Source organism: Anser anser, assembly GCF_964211835.1.
Source record: "Anser anser genome assembly, chromosome: 25".
Classification (NCBI taxonomy): Eukaryota; Metazoa; Chordata; class Aves; order Anseriformes; family Anatidae; genus Anser; species Anser anser.
This window is the reverse complement of record NC_139746.1, coordinates 4,252,117-4,274,880: the sequence shown is the minus strand read 5'-3', so window position 1 is coordinate 4,274,880 and position 22,764 is coordinate 4,252,117. Positions and strand designations below refer to the sequence as shown.

The window sequence follows — 22,764 nt, the reverse complement described above, 5'->3', positions numbered from 1 at the left end:
AAGGAAGCCCAGATGGTGAACTATTCCTGGGGATGCTCCAAGCTTGCCACAGCCACCTTGAGCACCACCAGGAAAACCATCAAGTCGTTCACCAAGATCTCTTGTATATATTTTAGTTTTCCACTGCTGCCCTTTGCCAGTGGGATTTTGATCTGAAGAGCTGCCAGGTAGGTCGGTAACACCAGACCTGATTACAGGTCAGCAAATAGAGAAAAGTAGTTGTATAGCCAAAAAAAGCTCCTTGAACAGCAGTGCCCTGCTCTAAGCACTACAGAATTTATCTTCATTTTTCTCTTTTGCAGTCCCTGATCCATGCTTGGATCCAAGGCCTGGCCCCAAACCTTGGTGGGATGCTGCGCCCATGGTGTCAGATCCTGCTTCTTGAAGTACTACTTGGTGCGTACAGGGAAGGAAAAGACTCATGCTGGGAGGTGTGCCAGCTTCCCTGGACAATGCTTACCTGGCAGGAATCTATTTTCCCCTCCAGGTAGCCAGCACACAACATCCTGTCTGTGAGGGCATGGCTGTAGAGGCTGGAGCACAGCGTCTGGTCCAGCAGCTCCACTGTTGCTTTCTGCAGGAACTCGGGTTTCACCACTAAATGGGAGAGATGCAACCGTTAGCTCCCCGCAGGAAGCCTCACGTGGGACCAGCTCCTTGTGTTCCACCCCTCCTGGCTGGCCAGAGCATGGCTTGAGTGCCCTTCCCTGGTGCATTCCTGCACCGCTCACACCCCACCATGCCTCCTCTGCCGCCTGCCACACTTTGCTTACAGAAATCCTCCTTGAGGTAGCCCCAGCCAGAGATAAGGCACTTCTTGCTGGTGGGGAAGTGATGCCCAGCATCTGGCAGGCACACAGGCTGGATGTACTTAGTAAAGGTCACAGGTCTCTTCAGCTCCAGCACAGCCACATCGTAGTCAGCTGTGTCTGTGTTGTAGGAGGGATGCGGGATGATCCGTGCGATGCCCATTTTTACTGTGCCTTTGTCCATACCGCTAATGGAGGTGGTCCCCGTGTAAGCTGCCCACATGGCTGGGTCCTGAAACCTGGAAGAGAAACAGCTGGGGCTTTGCAGACCTGCAGTGTCACCCTGCAAACCAGAGCCATGCAAGTGGTGCCACCTCTCGTCCATCCTGCTATCAGCTCTGGGACATCAGCTCCCCGTGTCTTAATCTGGCAGGGAAAGGAAACCAGGCTTGACAAGGCAGTGTGGTACTTTGAGGACTTGGGCCAGAAGACACAGCAGCTTTTGGAAATGGTGCAAGATAGCATGGCTAGGGCTTACTCAGTAAAGCAGTGAGCGGCAGACACCAGCCACTTCTCCGTGAGGATTGCAGCACCACAGAAATGTTCATTGTTCTCTCGCAGACTGACTTGCCATGGGAACTCCCCTCTGGATGCCTCTGAGCCTCCGACTATCCTGGTGGCAGTCTGCATGGCAGGGCGGCTCCCGCAGTCTGAAAGGGAGGAGAGAGCCAGGGCATTGGGATCCTGCCACCTGTGCCTTGGCAATGTGCTTTCTGGGGCAGGTGGGAAAAAAATCTGCCTCAGCTTTGTGCATGCTCCCAGCATGTGCTCAAGTACCAGTACACTGCTAGGGATGTCACAAGGGACCAGACTTTAACCTGCAATTCTGGAAAAAAGGCACTGCAAAGCACTGACCCATCACAGGGTCCTCTCTGAAACTCCTTAAGGCAAGAAAGTCTGGACAGAAATAGCTCTGCTAGTTTCACCAGCTCAGCCACTGCTGAGCTCCTCCAGCAGCCCATGGGCACGCAGAGATTGCCTCCAGCACAGCAGGAGGGGATGGGCTGGTCCCTGGACCTACACCACCTGTACAGGGTCAGACTGGGTATGTACAGGGTCAGACTGGGTATGCACAGGGGAGTGGTAGCATCACAAGGGGAATGTGAGAGGCTCCATATCTTCAGCAATGATCGTGGGAGATGCCTGCAGGGTGCCTGGGTCTCCTTGTACTCTGCCTCTACCCTTGTCCTTCTGAGCAACCAAGTCTGCGACCAAACCGCATCTCAAGTATGCTCATCAAGGCCCAAAGATAGCTCAAGCTCCACACTGCCGGGGGTGTTGATACGGGGCTGGGCACGCCCTCGTGGCCAGGCTTCTGGGGCAATGCCAGTGGGTGCTTGCCTGCACCCACTGAATGTCTGCAGCTTGGGCACGTGGGAGTCACTGGCTTATGGGAATGTGCTGCTCTAGCCCAACATCGTGTTACTCCTTTGCTGGTGGCAATGGGACCAGCATGTTTCTCAGGTACAATTCCCCTTGTCCTGATGTCGGCATCTACTATTGGCCTAAGAAGTTAAGCTGTCCTTGCAGCCCAGTGCCCAGAAGACTACCACTGTTACAGCTGCAAGGGGTGACTTGGGGCCTGTCCCCAGAGCCCAGGAGACCTGCTGCAAGGGACTCACCGCAGCCCTTTTCATCAGAGGCATCAGGGCAGTCCTTTTGGCCATCACATTCTGGGTTTTCTTTCGACACGCACTGCTTGTTGCGGCAAGTGAACAAGTCTCCAGGGCAGCTCCCTGGGGACAGCAAGGCTTCAGTCACTTGTGTCTTCTGCAGACCTCCCAGCAGCTGTCCCCTGGCTCCCCCAGGGGCAACCACCACTGTGTCCGTGCTCACCCTGCTTCCCGGCAGTGCCAGTGTCCCCATGGGATGCAGCCGGCAGCTGAGCTGCAGCTCTTGTTGAGCTTCCAGGGGGAACAGGGGAGCAGAGCACTGGTTCACCAGGTTATGAACAAGATGGGATGCAAACACCTTTTGTATCTGGTGAGGAGGAGGCTAGAGGTCAGGCTGCAGCATGCAACCTGAGGAACTGGGGCCGATCTTTGCCCTGGCAATGCTTAGAAAGGCACAGAGCTCTTCCTGCTGCCTGGCTCTTACCTGATTTCAGTCCTGGTCTGTATGGAGAAACCTCACTGGGACCTGTAACAAAGTAATGGAAGAAATGGGGATCAGCGAGGGCATCCCAGTTGGGGTACACAGGAGCTGTGTGCTCTCATGACTGCCGCTCCCAGCCAGGACTGGCAGAGTCTTTGCTTCACCTTTTCCTGCCTGCCTGGCAATTGTTTTCCCTGTCCCATGGCCAGTGGGAGTCCCTGCGGTGAGCTCCCGGCACAGTTCACTTCCTGGAGCCCTTCTCCACTTTGCTCCACTGTAGGCACAGGGTGCAGCGGGTGAGCAGCTGTCTATAGCCCTGAAGGCTTTTGGGGTGATCCCAGATGCAGGGACCAGTTCTCAAGAGCTGTGGCAGTGATCGGCATCCCAGGAGCAGGCTCCAAGGTGGAAGTGACACGGGGCTGTTGCCCAAAGCCAAGGTGCACCCTCCGGTTGGGCTGCACAAGGCTCTCAAAGGCCTGGGACTCTGCCCATCCTTGCAGGGAGTGCAGAGGGGGCTGCAGGGGAGCCCACTCCTTCATGTTTTCTGGCCATATTTCTTTTGAAAGGCCTAAGATCATGTGCAACTGCACAGTTATTGAGGGAAAAGAGAATTTCAGGTGGTTTCAGAGAAGAATTTACCTATGAGAACTATCTACCCTAGCAGGAATTATTTCTGCAGCTCTGAGGATTGCTTAAGGACTGCTCACAGTTGTTAGTACGGACAGCCCAGCAATTAACCTGCTGAGGTTCGGTTCCTCAGGCTGCAATTTGTGCTTTAGGCTCTGCTGTTGCCCCAGACTGCCAAAACAACTCTTGCAGCGCAGAGAGCAGCAGGACAACGTTAGCACTGGGGGGGGATCTGGGGGCTTCCCATGAAGCTTCCAGCTGTTCTGCAACTGCCAGGAGCTAAGCATGTTTCTGCTGCTGTCTTGTGAAGCACCAGAGCATCTTTTGCAGGTTTGCCTGGGTGCCTGGCAGCAGCTCCATTCTAACATTGCTGCTGGGCATGAAGCCTTGACTGGACATCCGAAGCTAAAGCCCCAAGGCACTATGGCTACTCGAGACACAGTTTTGCTGGTATGACCCGTGTTGCTAGCAGCAGCAGCGCAGGCTGCCTTGCTCTGGTTGCCCAGCAGTTATGGGAGGAGCACACCTGTAAGAGAAGCTGAGGATATTGTCCCATAGGCAGCCAGGGAGAGACCCTGCTCGTGCAGGGCAGCTGCCAGGCCATGTCTGAGAGCTTCCTCCTCCGTGGCAGAGCTCAGGGGATGGGAATCCTGGGGGCTGAAGCGGAGGCGGAAACGGACAAGTACGCTCGAGTTCCCATTCCTGCTGGAAGACAGAGAATTACTGAGCACTTTGGCTCCATTAGAAGGAACAGTTTCTTGTGCTAACTGCCTACAGGGAACTTGAGGGAAACAAAACTAATTTGTAATAATTTAAAGCTCAAGTGTCTCTGGAGGTGTGGTCTGGGATGAAACAGTCATTGGCATTCTGTTTGGCCTGAAGTTCTCCTTTGGTTGAACAAGGCCATTTTCCTCCGCCTTTCTGACTACATTTCCAATTTAAAGAAACCAGAACACTGGTGCAATCCCATAAAAGAATCCGGCCTCAACTTAAAATCAGTTTCTCTTTTTGCTAGTTTTGAACAAGAACACAGGTGTGAGCTCACCTTTTTGGTGGAGCTTGTCAAAATGTCCTGAAAACATGAGCTGCACAACCTGCAGAGAAAGCTGCCTACACTCACCTGTAGCCCAGGATGGTGCAACCAGTGCAGCTCCAGTCCAGCTGGGAGTCCTGGAAACTGGACAGAAACTGCAAGACAAAAACACACACTGGGCAGAAAACCCCTATGAGATGGGTCTAGTTGGTGCCTGGTATTTTTCAGGGAGCTGGAGCTAACTGGAGGATCTTCTTGTCTCCACAGGTGGCAGGAGCACCTGAGTCCAGCTCGTCAGAGCACATGTAACCCTGTTCTCACCCTGGTTCAGGGCGTGAAGATAACATCTTCCCACCACCTCTTTTTTTGCAAGGAGCAGACCTGAGCACACATTTCCCACTCCACAAGTCTCTCTCAGGGCCCTGATGGGGCCTGTCGAAGTGCGACTCAGCCCTGCAGTGTTCCTTGCTGATGTTTAAGAAGCCCCTGGATGAGGACAGCCAAGCTGGGCCCTGGGGAACCGCACAGGCAGGGACCTCAGCAGGATGGGGCCCAGGCCACCCAGCAGCCTCCTGGCTCTGCCCTGGGCCAAGCGAGGGGTGCAGAGCTGCAGTGTGCACGGCGAGCCCAGCTCAACTTACCAGCCTCTCCAGGGCGGGTGTCAGCACCCTGTAATAGTCCGAGTTCTCCCTCTGCAAGCTGCTGTTGAACATGATTCCTTGCAGCTCCACTGTGTGCTCAAAGCTGGTCTCTCCCACGGGATGACAGGCTGCCAGAGAGGAAAGTGTCTGTCGGAGGCACAGAGGGCACACGGAGGTCTAGGGCCATGGCTGGACCCAGCTTTCCTCGCTGTCTGCTTTGGAGCATGGGTCTCTCCATGTCCTTAAGACCCCCAAGTTTCAGCAGCTTGACTGTCCCTGACCATCTCTGAGGTGCTTTGGGGGTGCCACATGGCTGTGCTGGGCTACCCCCCCCACATGCAGGAGGAGAATTTTGAACTTGCAGCTAATTTGAATATTAACACTGTAGATTTTTATCAAGCCTGAGGAAACAGATCAGAATCAAATGGGTACAGCTTGCTAGGGCAATCAGACTGACCCTGTCCTTGCAGGAACAGGCTGAGGAAATGTGTCCTGGTTACCAAAGCTAGCTTAGAAAGTGATACTGCACAGCCGAGATGTGCTGGTGGGGTCTGCCGGTCATGTAAGGCTGGGCTCCGCACCAGCATCCCGGCCTGAGGTGACATGTGGCCATGGGGCACCAGAGGCAGCAGGAAGGATGTGCGAGAGACAAGGAGATGGTGGTCACACTCTGCAGAGGGACAGTAGGACAAGCAATGGTCAGTGGATGCAAGGAGATGAGGTAGGAGATGGCTGAGGAAGTGACAAGAGATTTAGGAGTCACTGGGAGAGTTTAGAGAGGAATAAATCACATGCAGCACTAAGGATGAAGTGCTTTAGTCAGATGGCATTCAAAATATGAGGCGACTACAGCCTCTGCATTTTGGCTGTGTACGGGGGGAGAGCTGACGGTGTCTTGTCCTCAGAAAAAGGCTTTTGAGAATTTTTGGTATGAGAACTATTGCTTTAAGCTGTGCAGACCATTACTCTTTTGGAGCAGATGATAAACTGAAAGAACGCCCCCGGCTGTGCACTCACCCAGCAGGATCCCCAGGTAGAGGGCCATCACGCTGCCCACTACGGCGGCCACGACGGTTAACTTCCAGCAGCTGGCCTTCCTCCCCTTTCTGCCTGGGACTGGCTTTACTTGGTCCATGCCTTCTGAGCAGCTCTGTGAGTAAAAAGAGGAGGAGGAAAAGGACGTGTCTGGGATGAAATGAGAGATACCAGCCAAGGTTACCTCAGGAGCTCCAACCAGGACATTATCAGAGGAAGTAAAAGGACTGGAAACGCACTGTGTCCCCTGGCCATGCCTTAGGCTGCAGTCAGGAAATTTTTCTGATACATCCAGTTTGTAGGACCTGAACACATCAACCACAGCGGCCTGTCCCTGCCAGGTGGTGTGATCATGAGCCAGCCTGATGCCTCCATCTCCGTGCTGTGCACAGAGCTTTTGGTGACACAAGCCCTGGGTAAGAGCAGAACTGGTGTCATGGCAGCACAAGGCCCTGCTTGGGGTTCAGCAAGGATGGCACTACCATGGACTGGGCTTAGGATCTTGGCTTGGTCTTTCTGCTCAAGACCATCACCCCTAACAAAGATCCTAAAACCAACTAGTGTCACTAATATCCTTTGGTGCTACTCAGGAATCAGGAATTTGCAGCAGTAGGTAGAATAGTTAAGTTGGAAATCCAACATTTGTCTCAGAGTAATCCTGAAGGCTTGCGAGTAACAGGACTAGACTGTAGTCACGTACTTAAATATGAAACTGCAGGCTGAATAGAGAGCTATGGGGAGAGACCTATTCTTGGTTAGTAAGATCCCTGGTTAGTACTGATCCCTGCCAGTAACTGATCATCACATCCAGTATGTTATCAACCATCATGACCTCACTACTAATGGACAATATTCCTCTTTTCTCCCATCCCTAACCTGCACACAAATGCTCATCCCCAGCTGGCTCAACACAACATGGGGCCAGTTCTCTTCAATATCTTTATCAATGATCTGGACAAGGGGATCGAGTGCATCCTCAGTGAGTTTGCAGACAAGACCAAGTTAGACACGAGTGTTGATCGGCTCAAGGGTAGTAGGGCTCTGCAGAGAGATCTGGATAGCCTGGACCGATGGGCCGAGGCCAACTGTATGAAATTCAACAAGGCCAAGTGCTGGGTCCTGCACCTGGGGTACAACAACCACGTGCGGTGCTGCAGGCTGGGGGAGGAGTGGCTGGAAAGCTGCTTGGAGGAAAGGGACCTGGAGGTATTGGTCGATCGTCGGCTGAATGTGAGCCAGCAGTGTGCTCAGGTGGCTCAGAAGGCCAATAGTATCCTGGCTTGTATCAGGAAGAGTGTGGCCAGCAGGACCAGGCAGGTGATCGTCCCCCTGTACTTGGCTTTGGTGAGGCCACACATCAAATACTGTGTTCAGTTTGGGGCCCCTCACTACAAGAAGGACATCGAGGTGCTGAAGCATGCCCAAAGAAGAGATGAGGTTGGTCAGGCAGGACTTGCTTTTCACGAACCTGTGCTGACTGGGTGTGCCAAGGGAAATCTCATCCAGTCTCTTCTGCATCAGCCATTTCCTCCTGATTCAGAAGATGCAGTGCGTGCTTGGGCCCAAACACCACTTACTGATGCTATAAATCAGTCTGAGACTTCAGTAAACAGGGAAGCTGCAAAGGAACAGCCTTTTCTAATGCAAATCTACCTAGCAATGAAAGAAAAAGAGAGAAGAAAGGCACTCAGGACACAGGGAGCAGCAGAACTGCTTCTGAAGAGCTTTTCAATGATTTCCAAGAGGCATCAGCGGCTCTTTAAACTGAAGCTTCTAGATAAGAGATTTTAAAAGGTCACTTCTTTGTGAGGCAAGAAACAGAGAAGGGGGAGAGGAAGGGAGTCCATCCAGGATGCCTTTTTTTTTTTTTTCTAACAAACCTCCATATCTTCTTTTTCAGTTGTAACTGAGCCTGGCAGAGATAGGCACTTTGGGCCCCTGTGTTTGGTTAACAGTATCTCCATTTGACAATTCAGCTCTTGCTAAGAGGAGACAGGTAAGAAACTTTTTTTTTCCAGTGGTCCCTGTGACCTAAATGCATACAGATGAGCAATCCCTTCTCCACTCTTTTAATAGGTTTTGGGGTCACGGGCTGTCTCGCATCTGGGAGCTCAAAAATCTAATCCAGACATGCTGATCAGTGCAAGAGTGGACTTTAGAGGTAGGACAATGGCATGGGAAGAAGAAAAATAACATCACAGGCAAAATTGTCTACTGCTGTTTTTTAATTGGACAGTACAGTTTAGATTGATCTAATTTTGGCAGCAAATAAAATGTTACACTATGATAAAAGATTCTTAGAACCCTAGCAAGAAGTTCGTATTACTGATTGCACTGGCATTTTAACTGGAAAAAGGAAGTATTTAGAGGCAGAAGCCTACTTAGCAAAGCAATCAAAATTCATCTTCTTTGCTCTCCTTTTAGCATAAGGAAAACTTAATTTCTTTTGAGCAAGTGGTGTAAGTTAAAAGAGAATTACATGTGAAATGAAAATGCAAAGAAACATACACCCTTCCTTCCTACCTGCAGTCTCAGACTCTATCACAGGGGCTGTGAATTACCAGGAAGCCCAAGGCTGTGCTGCAAATCAAAGAAATCAAATAACGTCCAACAGAGGTGAGGGAGCAGGGGCAGATGACGGAGGAGAACACAGCTTTTTTCCGACCGTACCCTCTCGGCTGATATTTCAGGTGAGTTAACTAACTCAGCAACAATGAATTTCCACCTCATTTCACGTTCATTTGGGTGAATGACCCACCTCATTTCACTCTAGGGTGCGAACAGCTATGCTGGCCATACTCTGCTCCCTTGGTGTCTGGCAGAGATCCCCTAAACGGAATTTGGGTGCAGTCAATGAGACCAAATGTCTGCTTTGGCCCTCTGCCTTAGAATCATAGAATCAGCCAGCTTGGAAAAGACCTTCAGGATCATTATGTCCAACCATCAACCTGACCTAACAAGTCCTATCACTATATCACATCGCTTAGTGCCATGTCCACGCCTCCAGGGATGGGGATCCACCACTTCCCTGGGCAGCCCATTCCAGTGCTTGACCATCCTCTCCATGAAGAAATTGTCTTGTCTTGTAACCTTTTCAGTTGGGCTGCCTCAAGAAATCAGTGGACACAGAGACCCGTGCCAAGAACCCGATGCATCTCCATCACCCCTGATGATGGGGAAGAGACTGAGGTGGTGTATTTGAAGATGACGTGCTGGACTATAGCACCGCTGTGCCCTTGCCCTTACATAATTTTCTAGGATAAAGATAAAACCCCTCTGGCCAGCAAGAGGGCTTGTGGTAGATGTTCAGCGGAAAGTTCAACTTGTCCGTTTTTCCTTTGGGTGAAATGAAAGTTCTTGAGAATTTTCAGAAGCTGCTGCTGGGTCAGGAAGGAGACGACAGCAGAAATCAGCATCAACAGTTCTCATGGTGCATCTCATGGGGCTTTCAAACCCCCTTGGTTTAAAAAAAAAAATACTGTAAAAAGCCAATGCTTATCTTTTGTTAGGAGCCCCAGCTGATTCCATGTTTGTCTGATTTTGTAGTAGTCATTCAATATCTCTGTCCCCAGTCTTTGCATGATTTAGCCGCTCATTGTTGATACTTCGGAAGGTTTATGGGGAGAGCAGCAATGTAGCCTGTGGTACTGCAGTAGGTAATAACCATATCTGAAAGTGGGGCTGGCACAGCACATGAGGGAAGACATTACTGGCTGAACTGAAGAGCAGATCAATTCACACACCACAGTTATTCCCTGGGAACTCCAGTTGCTTCATCCACTGAGGTGCAAGAAGTACCTCCTCTCCTTCGGGACCATTTCCTAGAGGACAAAGTCATCAGAACAGCAAAGTCTGCTAAGAGACTCATTCACCAAGAAACAGGAATGTGCAAGGATAAAAGGAATGAAGTCATGCTTTCTCATATCCCAGAATGGACAAAGAGAAGAAAAAGTTGCATATTACTTTTTCTGACATCTGAATTTATTATTGTTTTTAATTATCATATTTTTTCAACTTTTAATTTCTGCTTCCCCCCCCCCCCCCAAACAGAAAAGCACTAATGAACAAAGGTGAGGTGGGCTCTTGTACTATATTCAGTTCTAGTCATCTACATTCCATGTCAACAATTTAAGCCAGAAGAAATAAAAAGATGATTTTGATGACATGTAAACCAGAAGTCCATCTTGCAAGAGCACAGTAGAGGGTGGAGTTTTTTTTTTTGGTGCCAGCATATACAGACCAACATAAAGGAGATGAGTAGCAAGGAGCTATATATGTTGAAAACATCTTTCCATTAAAAACAGATGAGCAAAAAGTGATTTTTTTTGGTGTGGGCAGAAATCAGAAGAGTGCCAACTGTCAGAGAAACGTGAGTTTCCGGTAAGAATGTTAAGAAGAAAAAACACATTTATGGATTTTTCTCAGAGTAAAAATTGTGAGTGGTTATAAAATATAAAGCCCCTGAGAGCGGGGGGAAAACTAAGTGATCTGAGTCCTTCCAGTCCAGTATTACTGGGCTTTCTTCTCACTGCTCCAGTTTAGCAGAGAATGAGTGTAAGATGTGCTACAGAGAAAGCCAACAAGAACTGCCCAGTGAAACTAATCTCTGTCTGTCCCTAAAGATCTGCAAAGCAGCTCTTGCAGCTCTGGCTTTGTTTCTTCCTCGGTCTGGATTTTGCTCTAGGGCAGCTTGAGTCATTTCATAGGACCTCCATGAAATTTTTTCCTTAACTGATTGAGACATGGAAAATTTAAGATATGAAGTGGAATGGTGTAAATATTCATTCGTCCCTGATATTTCTTCTAATCAGCCAAACTGGCACTAACACCAGTTCTTTTCATCAAGGAGAAGACAGGAGCAATGCTGTGTGCAAGCATGGGTGTGCGCTTGTGCAGAGGGTCAGGGGCACATTATATACAAGAGGAAGGACAGGAGCAAGGAAGGACCCTCCTGGATGTCTCTGAATGCCTTGGGCACAGGTGACAGACGCCCCGCGACACGTCTCTGTTTCAGTGCACACGGAGATGTAAGACTGGCCCAGAACACACAACGGCTCAGCACAGATTGTGGCAGTGCCCGTTTTTATGTAGAAACTGGCTTCTTGCAACATGGGACGGCACCTGAGGTGGAAATATGATGGTGACCTTCCAGCAGGGTGCTGAAGGCTAACTAACCACCGACGGGCCTTGCTTTTTCTTCCTTTACCTCCCCATTTCCCTGCTTCTTGTCTTTCTCCACTCAGTATTTCTCTTTCTTTGTCTCTGCTGTGTCGTTCGCCACCTAAGGTCTTTCCCCCAGCCCTCCCTGCCCTCTCCAGCTCTGCACCCTTACTCTCCCCTTTAGAACAGGAATGCCCACTCCCATAACTCACAATGCTTTGCCCCAGGCTCCCTCCTGCTTTTCTTCAGCTTTTTCTGTTCCCTTTATACCCTCAGCAGCAGCCCTCCGCCATGAGGACATGAATCAAGCCTCACGAAAGCAGGAGAGGGACTCTGTCAGGACAAGGAGTAATGGATTAAACTAAAAAAGAGCAGATTTAGATCAGATATAAGAACGAAATTCTTTACTCAGGGGGTGGTGAGGCACTGGAACAGGTTGCCCAGATGTGGCTGCCCCATCCCTGGAGGTGTTCAAGGCCAGGCTGGATGGGGCTTTGGGCAACCTGATCTGGTGGGAGGTGTCCCTACCCATGGCGGGGGGGGGATGGAATTAGATGATAAGGTCCCTTCCAATCCAAGTCAACCTATCTATAACCTTCTATGATTCTCCTCTGGTCTCTTGACCAGAGGAAGAAAAACAAGGAAAGAAGCACAGAAAAGAAACAGTGGTAAATATGTCTTCAAAAGTGAATTTAATTTACTCTGCAACAGATAACGAATGCTAGAAAACCCTAATGACCCCTGAGGGCAGCTTTCAGACTGCTTTCGAGTCTTTGTGTTGCCTTTCTATATTCCGCTGTGTTTGGATGTTTTATTCTAACACTACAATTATAAAAAGCCAATTTACTGCAGCCATTTGAAGAACCAAGTGTTAAAAAAAAATATGTTGCCTTTATTCTGCATTAGCTTGATACTATTACAGGGTAGTCTGGCTCTCAGCAGAGCAATGCTGAGTACTGCAGATTGACAAGTCTTCAGACATCAAGGTTGTAAAACTGTCTCATGGTCTAAGGTCATGCCTCCCCCAAACAGGGCTTTTGTGAAATGATGGTGTCGGTATGAGAACTATGTGACTTGCTTGAGGCAGACGACAAGATCAGCAGCAAATCTACGTGCAGTGTCAGGAAGTAATGAGCACTTGGTCAAGGGTGAGTGAAGGACTAGTGAGTTTATCACCACCGTAAGACTTGTGGTGCTTCAGAGGAGGAATATAGCAGAAGCAGAACCATCTTTCTCCAAAGAAAAAAAGCACAAAACGAAAAATTAAACTCCAATGTGCCTCACTCATCATCATTCAAGATCACACATGTCAGAATAACAAATCACATCTGGGCCAGCAAACCATGAGCTTGAGCAGAAGAGAGGAGAGAGTCACTTGTGGTAAGTGAAAACAGAAACATGACCAGAAGAGATAAAGATGTTGGTTAGCAAACAAGCCTGCTAGCACAGCCCAGTGGTGAGAACAACGAAACCCAAATGTCTCAGTGAACATGGAATGGAATGGAATGGAATGGAATGGAATGGAACAGTTCACTTGGAAGGGACCTTCAAAGATCATCTAATCCAACTGCAAGAAAACAGGGTTAAGCACTGTGATTTTCTCCTTGTAGCTGGTAATTTAATTGTATGTAAATAGAGCTTGGCATCTTGTAGCAGCAGTTACTGACAGAAGGTAGAATATTTCCCCAGCAGTAGCCAGAGGCTGGATGGTGGTACAATGACATGTCAGTCTGGAGAGATCAACAACCACGTGCCAGTTGCCATCAGCCCCCTTTATGGCTCAAGGGCACCCCAAGGTTGCACCAAAGTGGGGCTCCAGAGAGGGGAGGGAGTGTTGGAATAAAACCTTTGCATTGTGATGAGCACAATGTCTTAATTCTCCTCATTAGATGATGATATGCCGTGAAAACCGTACATGAAGAAACAGCAGCCAGCTGGTAGAACACAAAGAAATGACAGAGCGCCTTGGTGTCACCCCAGCTGGAGTGAACAGTACCTTCATGAGCAAAGACATCGTGTCCATGCGTAGCAGACGGACAGGCAAGCCAGGTTTGGCCAACCTGGCCTTTCTGTTTCACGTGGCATGAGCATCTCCTGCCACCAAAGTGGTTCCTTGAACCACCTAACACCATGTTTAATCCTTTTGCTTTAATGCATCTCCAACATCTGTAGCCGGCGCATGTAGACCCATGTCCCCCACTTCTCTGTGGGTTAACCTTTAGGAGGGTTGTGCTGCATCCAAAAATCTACACCCTACTGCCACACAGAATGAAATGCTATCACCCAAGAGGCTGTAAGCCCTGGTCGAGGACACCTTTTTCTATTCATGTTAAGTTAGGAAAACGCCGCCAGCGCTGTCTGCCTGCGGACTGCGAGCGTCTTGCAAGTGAACAAGCCTGCTCTGGGTGTTACCAGCTCCAGTGATTCTGACTCGAATGATGCAGGTTTAGAGATGATCCTGAATACCTGCTCACTTGCAGCATCCTTATTGGAGGTGCATCTGGTTCAGCTGTCGTCCTGCACTCAGCAAGCCTAGTGACACTGTGCGGGCCTTGTTTATTGTCTGTTTTGGACTTCAAATGTCTCTCAATTTACAGGTAAGAAGATCCTTTTCCTGCCTGCCAGCTCTGCAGTCTCAGCTGTGACATGACAGGCTGAGCTGCCCAGTGCTCGTATTATCACAGTAACAAAGGCTCTAACATCATTTCCACCGTGGAGACACTCAGCCCCTGAGCTCTCCCCTTGCTGAGAGAGGGCCGGGCAGATCTGTACCTGCAGTTGGGTTTTGAACTTCAGCTATGTGTTAGAGAGCAAAATAAAGGCTGCCTTCCTCCCTCTTGACTGTGCTGCCTTGACCACGTTACAAATAGTAAATACTGAATACACACAGGGAGTATCCAGTAAGCAAGAAGTGCCATTTTTGTCCAATTACTTTTCACAATAGGAGAACAATATAACTTGATACTTTTCAGCTCATGAATGGCCAAGGAAAGCTCACATGCTTAACTCATGGCATTTCATTTGGTCACAACCCCCCTAAATGTGCTGCCCTACGTTGGCTTCAGAGGCTGCAGCAAGTGAAGGGAGGTTATCAGCCGCACCTGGTGAAAATACTGGTGTAGATATTGGGACCAGAGCATCCTGGAGGAGCAGCAGGGTGCTAAACTAGATGCTTTCATTTTGCACGTAACCACATTTTGTTCTTTCTTACCACCTTGCACAGATTTGAAGCAAGGTGTAAATCACGTTTTTTGCTACCTAGCTTCAGCCCTTGTTACAGCTTGACAGATAGGCATCGATATTCATGTGCATAAAACCCTTGTGCTACCCTGAAACCCGTCATCTGTAGTGCATGGTTCCCTCAAAGACAGAATGCACATAGAGAACCCAGCTAGTGATGACTGAGGAGCATTCAGGCTGGAAACTTGCAGTGCCTGAGGTGATGGGATTTTTGCCACTGACTTGGGAGGCTGCAGAACGAGACTCCAGACTTAGTGGTGCGGGACAGTGCCATCTACTAAACTCAGGCGCTGAGGGTGTGTGACCAGCCAGGGTCAGCCCTCCTGCCTGAGGGGACCGTCCCCGAGCACAGGCTGCGGGACACTGGCACACATGGGCTGCTCTGAGCTGCCTGCAGGGCAGCCTCGTGGCTGGAAGACAGGTTGGGTGCAAAGCAGCACGACAGCACTCGCAGGCCCTTTCCTCCATTTGCGGGGACTGAGCACCATCCAGAAACGCTGCAGGTACATTTCCTTTAGCTCAAACAGTAGTGCTGTCCCATCCCTGGAGCCCGCGGACGTTGCTACAGGATTTGTCCCGTGCCAAGGTCAAAACCGTACACACCCGTGGCTGTCCCACCAACGCGCTTCATATAGTGACAACGGTGCCTATTTCAGCGCTTATGTCTGCATCATTGCTAAACCTGCACTTTTTATTTCCCGTGAAGTAACCTGAACTTTCTGGACCGTAATTCCTTATAGCTTTTAAATACCGTAAATCACGCTCTGCATTTGTTTTCCAGGGTACTAATGAAATTAGGCATTTCTCCTCACCCAGTACTTTCGGGGAGGAGGTTCCAGAGACCATTTTCCTGTGAAACCACAGCTCGCCCATCAGGCCACACGTTTGGTGTCAGTGGACACACACCGGTCAATAGCCACACGATGAAACACCCTACAGAAATAAATTATCCCGGGGAAACCCGGCAGAAACGCGCCAAACTTGTGGAGATTCAACGGTGAGCACATTCCTGTGGAGAGCTTTGGCTCCTTCGCACTGACGGGCGGACCGGGTCCCCTCCAGCATCCCTGTGTCACTTGTGCGAAGCGCCCCCAACCTCAGCGCCGTCATTTTAGCGTCAAAAAGCACCGAAACCGGCAAGGCGAAGCCTCCCGAGCGGTAACTCACCTGCTCCGCTTCGCCTCCTGTCGCGGCGCCGTCCGGCCCCGGGCCTCGCCTCCCGCTCGGCGCAGCCGCCCCGCCGGGAGGGGCGAGAGGCGGGGGGCGGCCGGGCCGGGCCGGGCCTGGCCGGGCCGTTAAAGGCGCAGGGAGGAGCCGGGGCCTCGCCCTCAGGAGCTGGCTCCTGAAGCGATGGGGATTCGCGCTGGCAGCGCTGAATTTGCCCCAGTCGCCAGAAGCTGTCAGCCCCACACAGTGAAACCGTGGGGTGATGGATTAACAAGCACGGTCCGTGCAGGTGGAAATCGCTGAAGGGGAGCACTTGTACAAAAGTCCCTCAGCCCCTTGGCCAGACATCCATACTGCTTACTGTACACACTTTATTTATCATCGTAACAATCTCTGTGTGAGGAAAATGCCGTACCTGCTGCACAGGGACAGGCAGGGCTTACCCAGCATCACACATACTTGCAGCAGGGGCCAAAACCGGGCAGGGATTTCCTTGTGTGGAAGCTAACATTTGAGCCTTTTGCCAAGACATCTTGAAAGATGAAAATCACATCAAAAACTGAGAATTGGTTGTGTTTCAACCTGACTTTTTGCCTGCTTTTAGGCACAGTCAGCATTCACCTGCTTGCCATTTCTCATCCCATAGGCTCTAAGCAAAGCATGGCAGGAATATAAAATGTTTTTATTATTATTATTATTCCCCACTTATAAAATAACTGTAGAGGCTTCCCTGAAGTTAGTTTTGAGAGGAGCATATTCTTGTATTCCTAACATACTCCTGTCTAATGGGAGCTCTCCAAACCAAGCAGAACTCTGCAGGGCCTTCCTACCCTCCGGTAGATCAACACTTCCCCCAGCTTGGTGTCATCTGCAAATTCACTGAGGGTGCACTCAATTCCCTCATCCAAGTCAGCCATAAAGATACTAAAGAGGATGGGCCCCAACACCGGAGAACACCACTGGTGACCGGTTGCCAGCTGGATTTCACTCTGCTCACGACCTCTCTCTGGGCCTGGCCACCCAGACAGTTTTTAGTGTACCGAGTGTACCTGTCCAAGCCATGGGCTGCCCATTTCTCCAGGAGAATACTGTGGGAGACCATGTCAAAGGCCTGCTGAAGTCTACGCAGACTACATCAACAGCCTTTCCCTATCCACCAGCCAAGAGTTGTATTTAAACAGAAAAACTTGAGATTAAACTTCAAAATACCTCATTTACATGAATACAGTTCTCACAAAAAGAAAAATACCCTAGAGCCTTATGTTTTATACATCATAATACACCACATATAAATACACCATAACCTTATGTTATGCTTCAAGGCTAAAGAATTTCAGAGCTTTAGATTTTAGTTCATCATCACTATTTTTCTGTTCAAGTAACTTTCTTCCAACCTGTACTAAACAACAGCATTGGGCTTGTGAAGACTGGACCTCTGCAGTTCATTATGGTGAGCAAAAAGCTCTCTTATTTGTGTGTGATATGCAATCTATATTCCCTTCTAAAACAGGAAAACACACACACAAAAACAAACAAACAAAAAAACCACACCACCACCAAAACAAAACAAACAAACAAAAACCCCAACAGGTCATCTAATTTTGGACATGTAGCGAGAGCTAAAGAATTTAGGCTACAATGAGCTATAAATATGAAACTCAGGTTTGTCTTTTAGTTCTAGCTGTGGCATAGCTGATGATCAAGGCTGTCCCTGCCTGTACATCCAGTGCCATTAAGTCATCGAGGCCCTTGGTGGTCCCGAAACTCCCCACCTAGTCACATGCACAGGCGAGATAATGGACTGGTTTCGGTCAAAGAACTGACCTGAAACTGGGCAATCAAGAAGAGCCTCACTAAAAAGTATTTGAGCAATTAGTGCAGGAGCTCTCTGGGAAGGAATCTCACACTGCCCTGAGGTCAACCTTCAGGCAGCATCTGTGCATAGACCCGCTCCTGTGCTCAAAGGAGCTATCACTCTGGGTGGAAAATAAAGCCTTTCCTTACAGAGATCCCCTTAGGTGGTTCTTGCTGTAAAACCAAGCAAGAGGTAAGTAGATAAGATGCTTCTAAATAGTCAACAGAAACTGTGCAGTGCATATTTTGGAAATGTTTTAAATGTAATTAAGATAATCAAAAGTGACAGAACATGCATGTGCAGGACTGGTCATAGAGCCACAGACCGGCTGTACGGTAGGAACTCAGCAGCTCAGGGTCTCATCCTGAGACATCCTTCTGTTTGAGTGATTTGACTCCCTATGAGAACATTACCCTGTGCCAAAATACCAATAATTTATTTTTTAAACAAATGCTCTGTCCATATTTATGCAACAGATACAGGAATAAAAAAGGCACTAAATTTTTTCCTTATTCTATTTCTGTTCTAATATGCAGATGTATATCTAAATCTAAATTACAATTTCAACAGGACGTGCTACTACAAAATAAATGTGACTTTTCTTTGCTTAATAGCAACAACAAAAAATAGTGATGGCGCTACTAGTTTAGTATTTGCAGAAGTTTATGCGGTACATTTGTTTGTTGGTATTGACGTGATAACTATGTTTTGTTCCCAGAAAATACTGCCTGTCAGCATTTTAGGATGAATTTTGTAGCCAGACTGAATCTTAATATTTATTATCCTTTATTTAACACAAAACTAGTCTTTCTGGTTTTGAGCCCTCTTTGTCTGAACAGAAGTAGCTGTTCTGTCATTCCGCAGCAACAGTCCAGAGAGAAAGGCTGTTTAGCTGCAATGCTTCCATCCTTCCTTGTCTTCCTTCTTCCAAGGTAGGTGACACAAGAAATTTCTTAATTTTTGTCTTTTCAGCTATATTGCACATGTAAAAGGAAAATGCAGGACATACTGAACACCAGAGTTGAAATGCACCTGTTTTCAACTTGCACCATTCAGATGGCTCTATGACTTGCAATTTAATTCATTAGAAACTTAGTATTTTTTCACAGGGCCTGTAAGTACCCACCTTCTTTTTCAAGCAATAACACAACATGCAACTCATTGGTTGTATCTGTACAATAATCCCATCAAGGGTAGAAGCAGAGGCAGAAAGGAAGTTTGATTACTCGTTTAGACAGACTTGAAATGCAATGGGCAAGACTTGAAAGTCAATGGACAAGAATTTTGCATGGAACCCATCTCAAGACTGAAGCTAGGAGCAGCTTTTGAGATCTTTTAAATTACAAAAGACAGTTTATCACATTTTAATGCAAAGAATAAAAAGTGAACTGGATTTCAAATGTAACGATAAAAAATAGAAAAATTCAGTTCAAAAGTTAAGTAACTTTATTTTACAGTTTTAGAAAATCTGTACATTTTTAAACTAAAACAGGCTAAGGTAAATTCCAATGTTTTTAAAAAGCAAAACAGAAGGAAAAAAACCACTGCAATTTCAGTTGATTTTTTTTTTTTTTTAAGAATTGTTTTCTTTTACCATATACATGTATGCCTGAAATAGGCTAAATTACTCCATGGAAAACAAAACAAAAATCACTCTGCAGAAACCCTTGGGATATTTCTGATCTCTCGTCATCAGATTCTGTTCCTCCCACTGTTAATTATGAAATAGGGTTTTCGCCATGATACATCACAGAGGGAAGAAACAAATCTACATTGATCACTGGAGATGCTATGTCTTACAACGTATTTACACATATAAAATTATATATTATGATATGCTGTGCAATTGGCTACATGACTAAATCATTCAGATGGAGGGGATGAGATCAAAACCATGATGAGCTCTATAGTTATATGGGAAAGAACCCACCCAGACTGAATGGAAGATCTGATGCAAGTGTTACAGTAAGACCTACAATGTCAAAACCAGAAACGTTCACCAAAAGTGTCTTTGACTACTCGGACACTCCTTTTCCCTCCTGGGCTTTGCAATGGCTCTATTCTACTGTCAGCAGAGGAAGACAGTAGTAACATGACATATGTTCAGTTCTTTATTATTGTTTGCAAACAATAATAACAACTAAAATCTTATTTGTACCATAGATACAAGATACTTGTATCATAGATACAAGTCACAAAATTACTGATTTATCTATCCTTGTAGATACCATGCACTGGTTTTGCAAACCATCATCTAGCAAATACCACGCCTGCTACAGTTCGCTTGAAGGGAGAGAATTACAATTCACACCAGGCAGTCTATAATTCAGTAATCCAGTGAATTAAAACCACGGAACTAATATGCATACTGCATGTGACTGCCTATCTGACAAGATGAATGAGAGGCAAGATAAAATCAGGGAAGGATATTCACTTTATCACCATACCTGATGCAACGATTAAGGAGTGACTACATCTTTATAGGGAACTAAACTCCTTGTTCTTTGGGTCCCATCTGCGTTTCATTTTGACAGCTTCAGTGCATGTGGCATTCCTAGCCATCGTGCAGGAAAAACATTTGAATTGAGCTTTTATGCCACAATCTTGGTACCCTGGCAAACTTTCTTAGCTGGAATTTTATTTTTTATGCTTTTATTTTTATTTTTTAAGGGGCCAATAGCAAAGAAGATTTTAAAGTAACCAAAATGTATCAGCTTTTGAAACACAAAAGCTTCCTTCAGCACCTCATGAAACAAGAGCGTAAAAGTTTAGCTCTCATGATTATAAAGGTATGCATTTGCAAGCACTAAAATTAATAACCACTTGAGTTTGCAGTCTTCATAACACTAGCCTATACACAATTAATTGAACATTATTACAAAGACCTTCCACAAAGACATTGGACTTTTTAAACTATTCTACTATATTACCTCCTGCTCCCTAAAAGAAGCTACTAACAAGCACCCAATAAACTAGCATTAAACAAACATGTATTTTCCTCTCTAGTCTTATCTCAAATTCTCTTTATACTGCTCTTTTTGCCTGCAGTCTCCCATCTGATCCACATACAAAGCACCGGTAATTCACTTTTAATAAAGTAATGCTAATGTTGTTCAAACACTGCTAGCACATTAATAGAGCCTCAGTTCCTCCAGCACTGCACAATATGAAAAAGTGAAATAAAGCGATAAAAACAGTAAGTAGATCATCCATAGTCAGGGTTGCAAATCTGCATCTTTCTTTAAGAAAAGTGGTTTTGCTTTCATATGTTGCCAAACCGAATATATTGGAGCTTGCATGCACTGGCAGTGACTTCTAGGATTGAAAAGATTCATTGAAAATGTTAGAATGAGACGGTCCCACACAACAAATGCAGCATGTAATGCAGGAGTCAGGCTGGGCGATGGTATCTGATGGTTAAGATATGGAGTCAGATAAGGTTAATGGACTAGTGCAGAGAGTGCTACGAGTGCACTATGAAACAGGGACTTCCCCGTGAGGCGGTTGATGCCCCATGCCTGCCAGCGTTCAGGAGGCGTTTGGACAATGCCTTCAACATGCTTTAGCTTTTCGTTAGCCCCGAAGAGGTCAGGCAGGTGGACTAGATGTTCTCTGAAGGTCCCTTCCAACTGAACTATTCTATTCCAATCTTGAGAGGTCAGTGACAAAGCACGAGTTGAAGACAAATAGGCAATAGCTGTTTGCGCTAGCACATGCATACCATTGTCATTAACTACCAGTTAGAGAGAAATACGGTTATCTCCCCCCCATAGACTTGGTCTCATGCTTATTACTTAAATGTACAAAATCAAAAGATAAGATTTCTTATCTCAGTAGAAGGCGCACTGCATCTATTTAACAAGTGCTTTGACGTGGTTTCTGTCCATAGAACTCATGATTTTTAAATTAGTAAAACACAACCAAAACATTCTTTGTAAGAGAAGATGTGTCTTGGGACCAGTGCTGTTTAGTATCTTTAACAATGACATAGACAATGGGATCAAGTGCACCCTCAGCAGGTTTGCAAATGACACCAAGCTGAGTAGTATGGTCAGTCAATACAACAGAAGGAAGAGATGCCATCCAAAGGGACCTGGACAAGACAGAAAAGAGGGCTCATGTGAACCTAATGAGGCTCAACAAGTCCAAGGTGCTGCACCTGGGCTGCGGCAATTCCAGACATGAGTACAGAGTGGGTGAAAAACTCATTGAGAGCAGCCCTACAGAGAAGGACTTGGCGGTTCTGGTGGACGAAAAGCTCAACGTGAGCCAGCAGTGGGTGCTTGCAGCCCAGAAGGCTGACTGCATCCTGGGCTGCATCAACACAGGACCAGCAGGTGGAGGGAGGTGATTGTGCCCCTCTGCTCTGCCCTTGTGAGGCCCCACCTGGAGTGCTGCATCCAGGTCTGGGGCCCCCAGCACAAGAAGGATGTGGAGCTGTTAGAGTGGGTCCAGAGGAGGGCCATGAAGATGATCAACGGGCTGGAGCACCTCTCCTGTGAAGGAAGGCTGAGAGAGCTGGGGATGTTCCATCAGGAGAAGAGAAAGCTCCAGGGTGACCTCATTGCAGCCTTTCAGTATATAAATGGTGCTTTTTAAAAGATGGAGAACAGCTTTTTGCTAGGGCAGACATTAATAGGACAAGGGGGAATAGTTTTAAACTGGTAGATTTAGATTAGATGGCTGGAGGAAATTCATCCCACAGAGGGTGGAACAGGCTGCCCAGAGAGGCTGTAGGTGCCCCAGCCCTGGAGGTGTTCAAGGCCAGACTGGATGCAGGCCTGGGCAACCTGATCTAGAGGGTGGCATTCCTGCCCATGGCAGGGGGTTGAAACTAGGTGGTCCCTAAGGCCCCTTCCAATCCAAGGGGCCCATCCAATCCCATCCTATTCTAGGATTCTAGATTCTATGATTCAATCCAATTCCATCCTATTCTATGATTCCATATTCTGAATTGCTACTCACAATGCTTCCCTAAATGTCCTAGTTTTTCCTCAATGTGCAGCCCTTACAGATTTTATTTTAAAACATCACAGACCATATGTCAAAAAAAAAAAGGCACCACCCCCACAGGCTATGGACAAATGTTTGGATCTGCCAGCA

General features: G+C 47.5%; 2 protein-coding genes across 17 annotated transcripts in view; one reads left to right on the top strand and one right to left on the bottom strand.

The window, feature by feature from the left end:
- The window catches only part of TMPRSS9 (transmembrane serine protease 9), a 23,650-nt gene extending 7,712 nt beyond the window's left edge, over positions 1-15,938 (bottom strand). The window contains exons 1-10 of one of the 5 annotated variants that reach the window (XM_083810757.1): positions 15,807-15,938; positions 6,222-6,354; positions 5,205-5,332; positions 4,651-4,718; positions 4,057-4,235; positions 2,907-2,948; positions 2,432-2,545; positions 1,288-1,459; positions 774-1,048; positions 461-597 (exon numbers count right to left, since the gene is read on the bottom strand). In XM_083810757.1, the coding sequence (XP_083666883.1) occupies positions 461-597; positions 774-1,048; positions 1,288-1,459; positions 2,432-2,545; positions 2,907-2,948; positions 4,057-4,235; positions 4,651-4,718; positions 5,205-5,332; positions 6,222-6,339 (1,233 nt within the window). In that variant the 5' untranslated portion in view covers positions 6,340-6,354; positions 15,807-15,938. The remainder of the gene's footprint in view (positions 1-460; positions 598-773; positions 1,049-1,287; positions 1,460-2,431; positions 2,546-2,906; positions 2,949-4,056; positions 4,236-4,650; positions 4,719-5,204; positions 5,333-6,221; positions 6,355-15,806) is intronic. The other 4 variants (XM_083810753.1, XM_083810754.1, XM_083810755.1 and 1 more) reach the window with 4 other exon arrangements.
- Positions 1-22,764, top strand: part of LOC310886372 (uncharacterized protein) — a 27,468-nt gene extending 4,704 nt beyond the window's left edge. The window contains exons 2-5 of one of the 12 annotated variants that reach the window (XR_014575281.1): positions 303-396; positions 8,140-8,235; positions 8,316-8,400; positions 8,769-15,808. Coding sequence is in view for 1 of the 12 variants with exons in the window: in XM_083810884.1 (XP_083667010.1) it covers positions 7,155-7,676; positions 8,140-8,145 (528 nt within the window). In the remaining 11 variants the exon portion in view is untranslated. Of the gene's footprint in view, positions 1-16; positions 397-1,468; positions 1,855-6,361; positions 8,236-8,315; positions 8,401-8,768; positions 15,809-22,378 lie in introns of those variants that run through there. The other 11 variants (XR_014575282.1, XR_014575283.1, XR_014575280.1 and 8 more) reach the window with 11 other exon arrangements.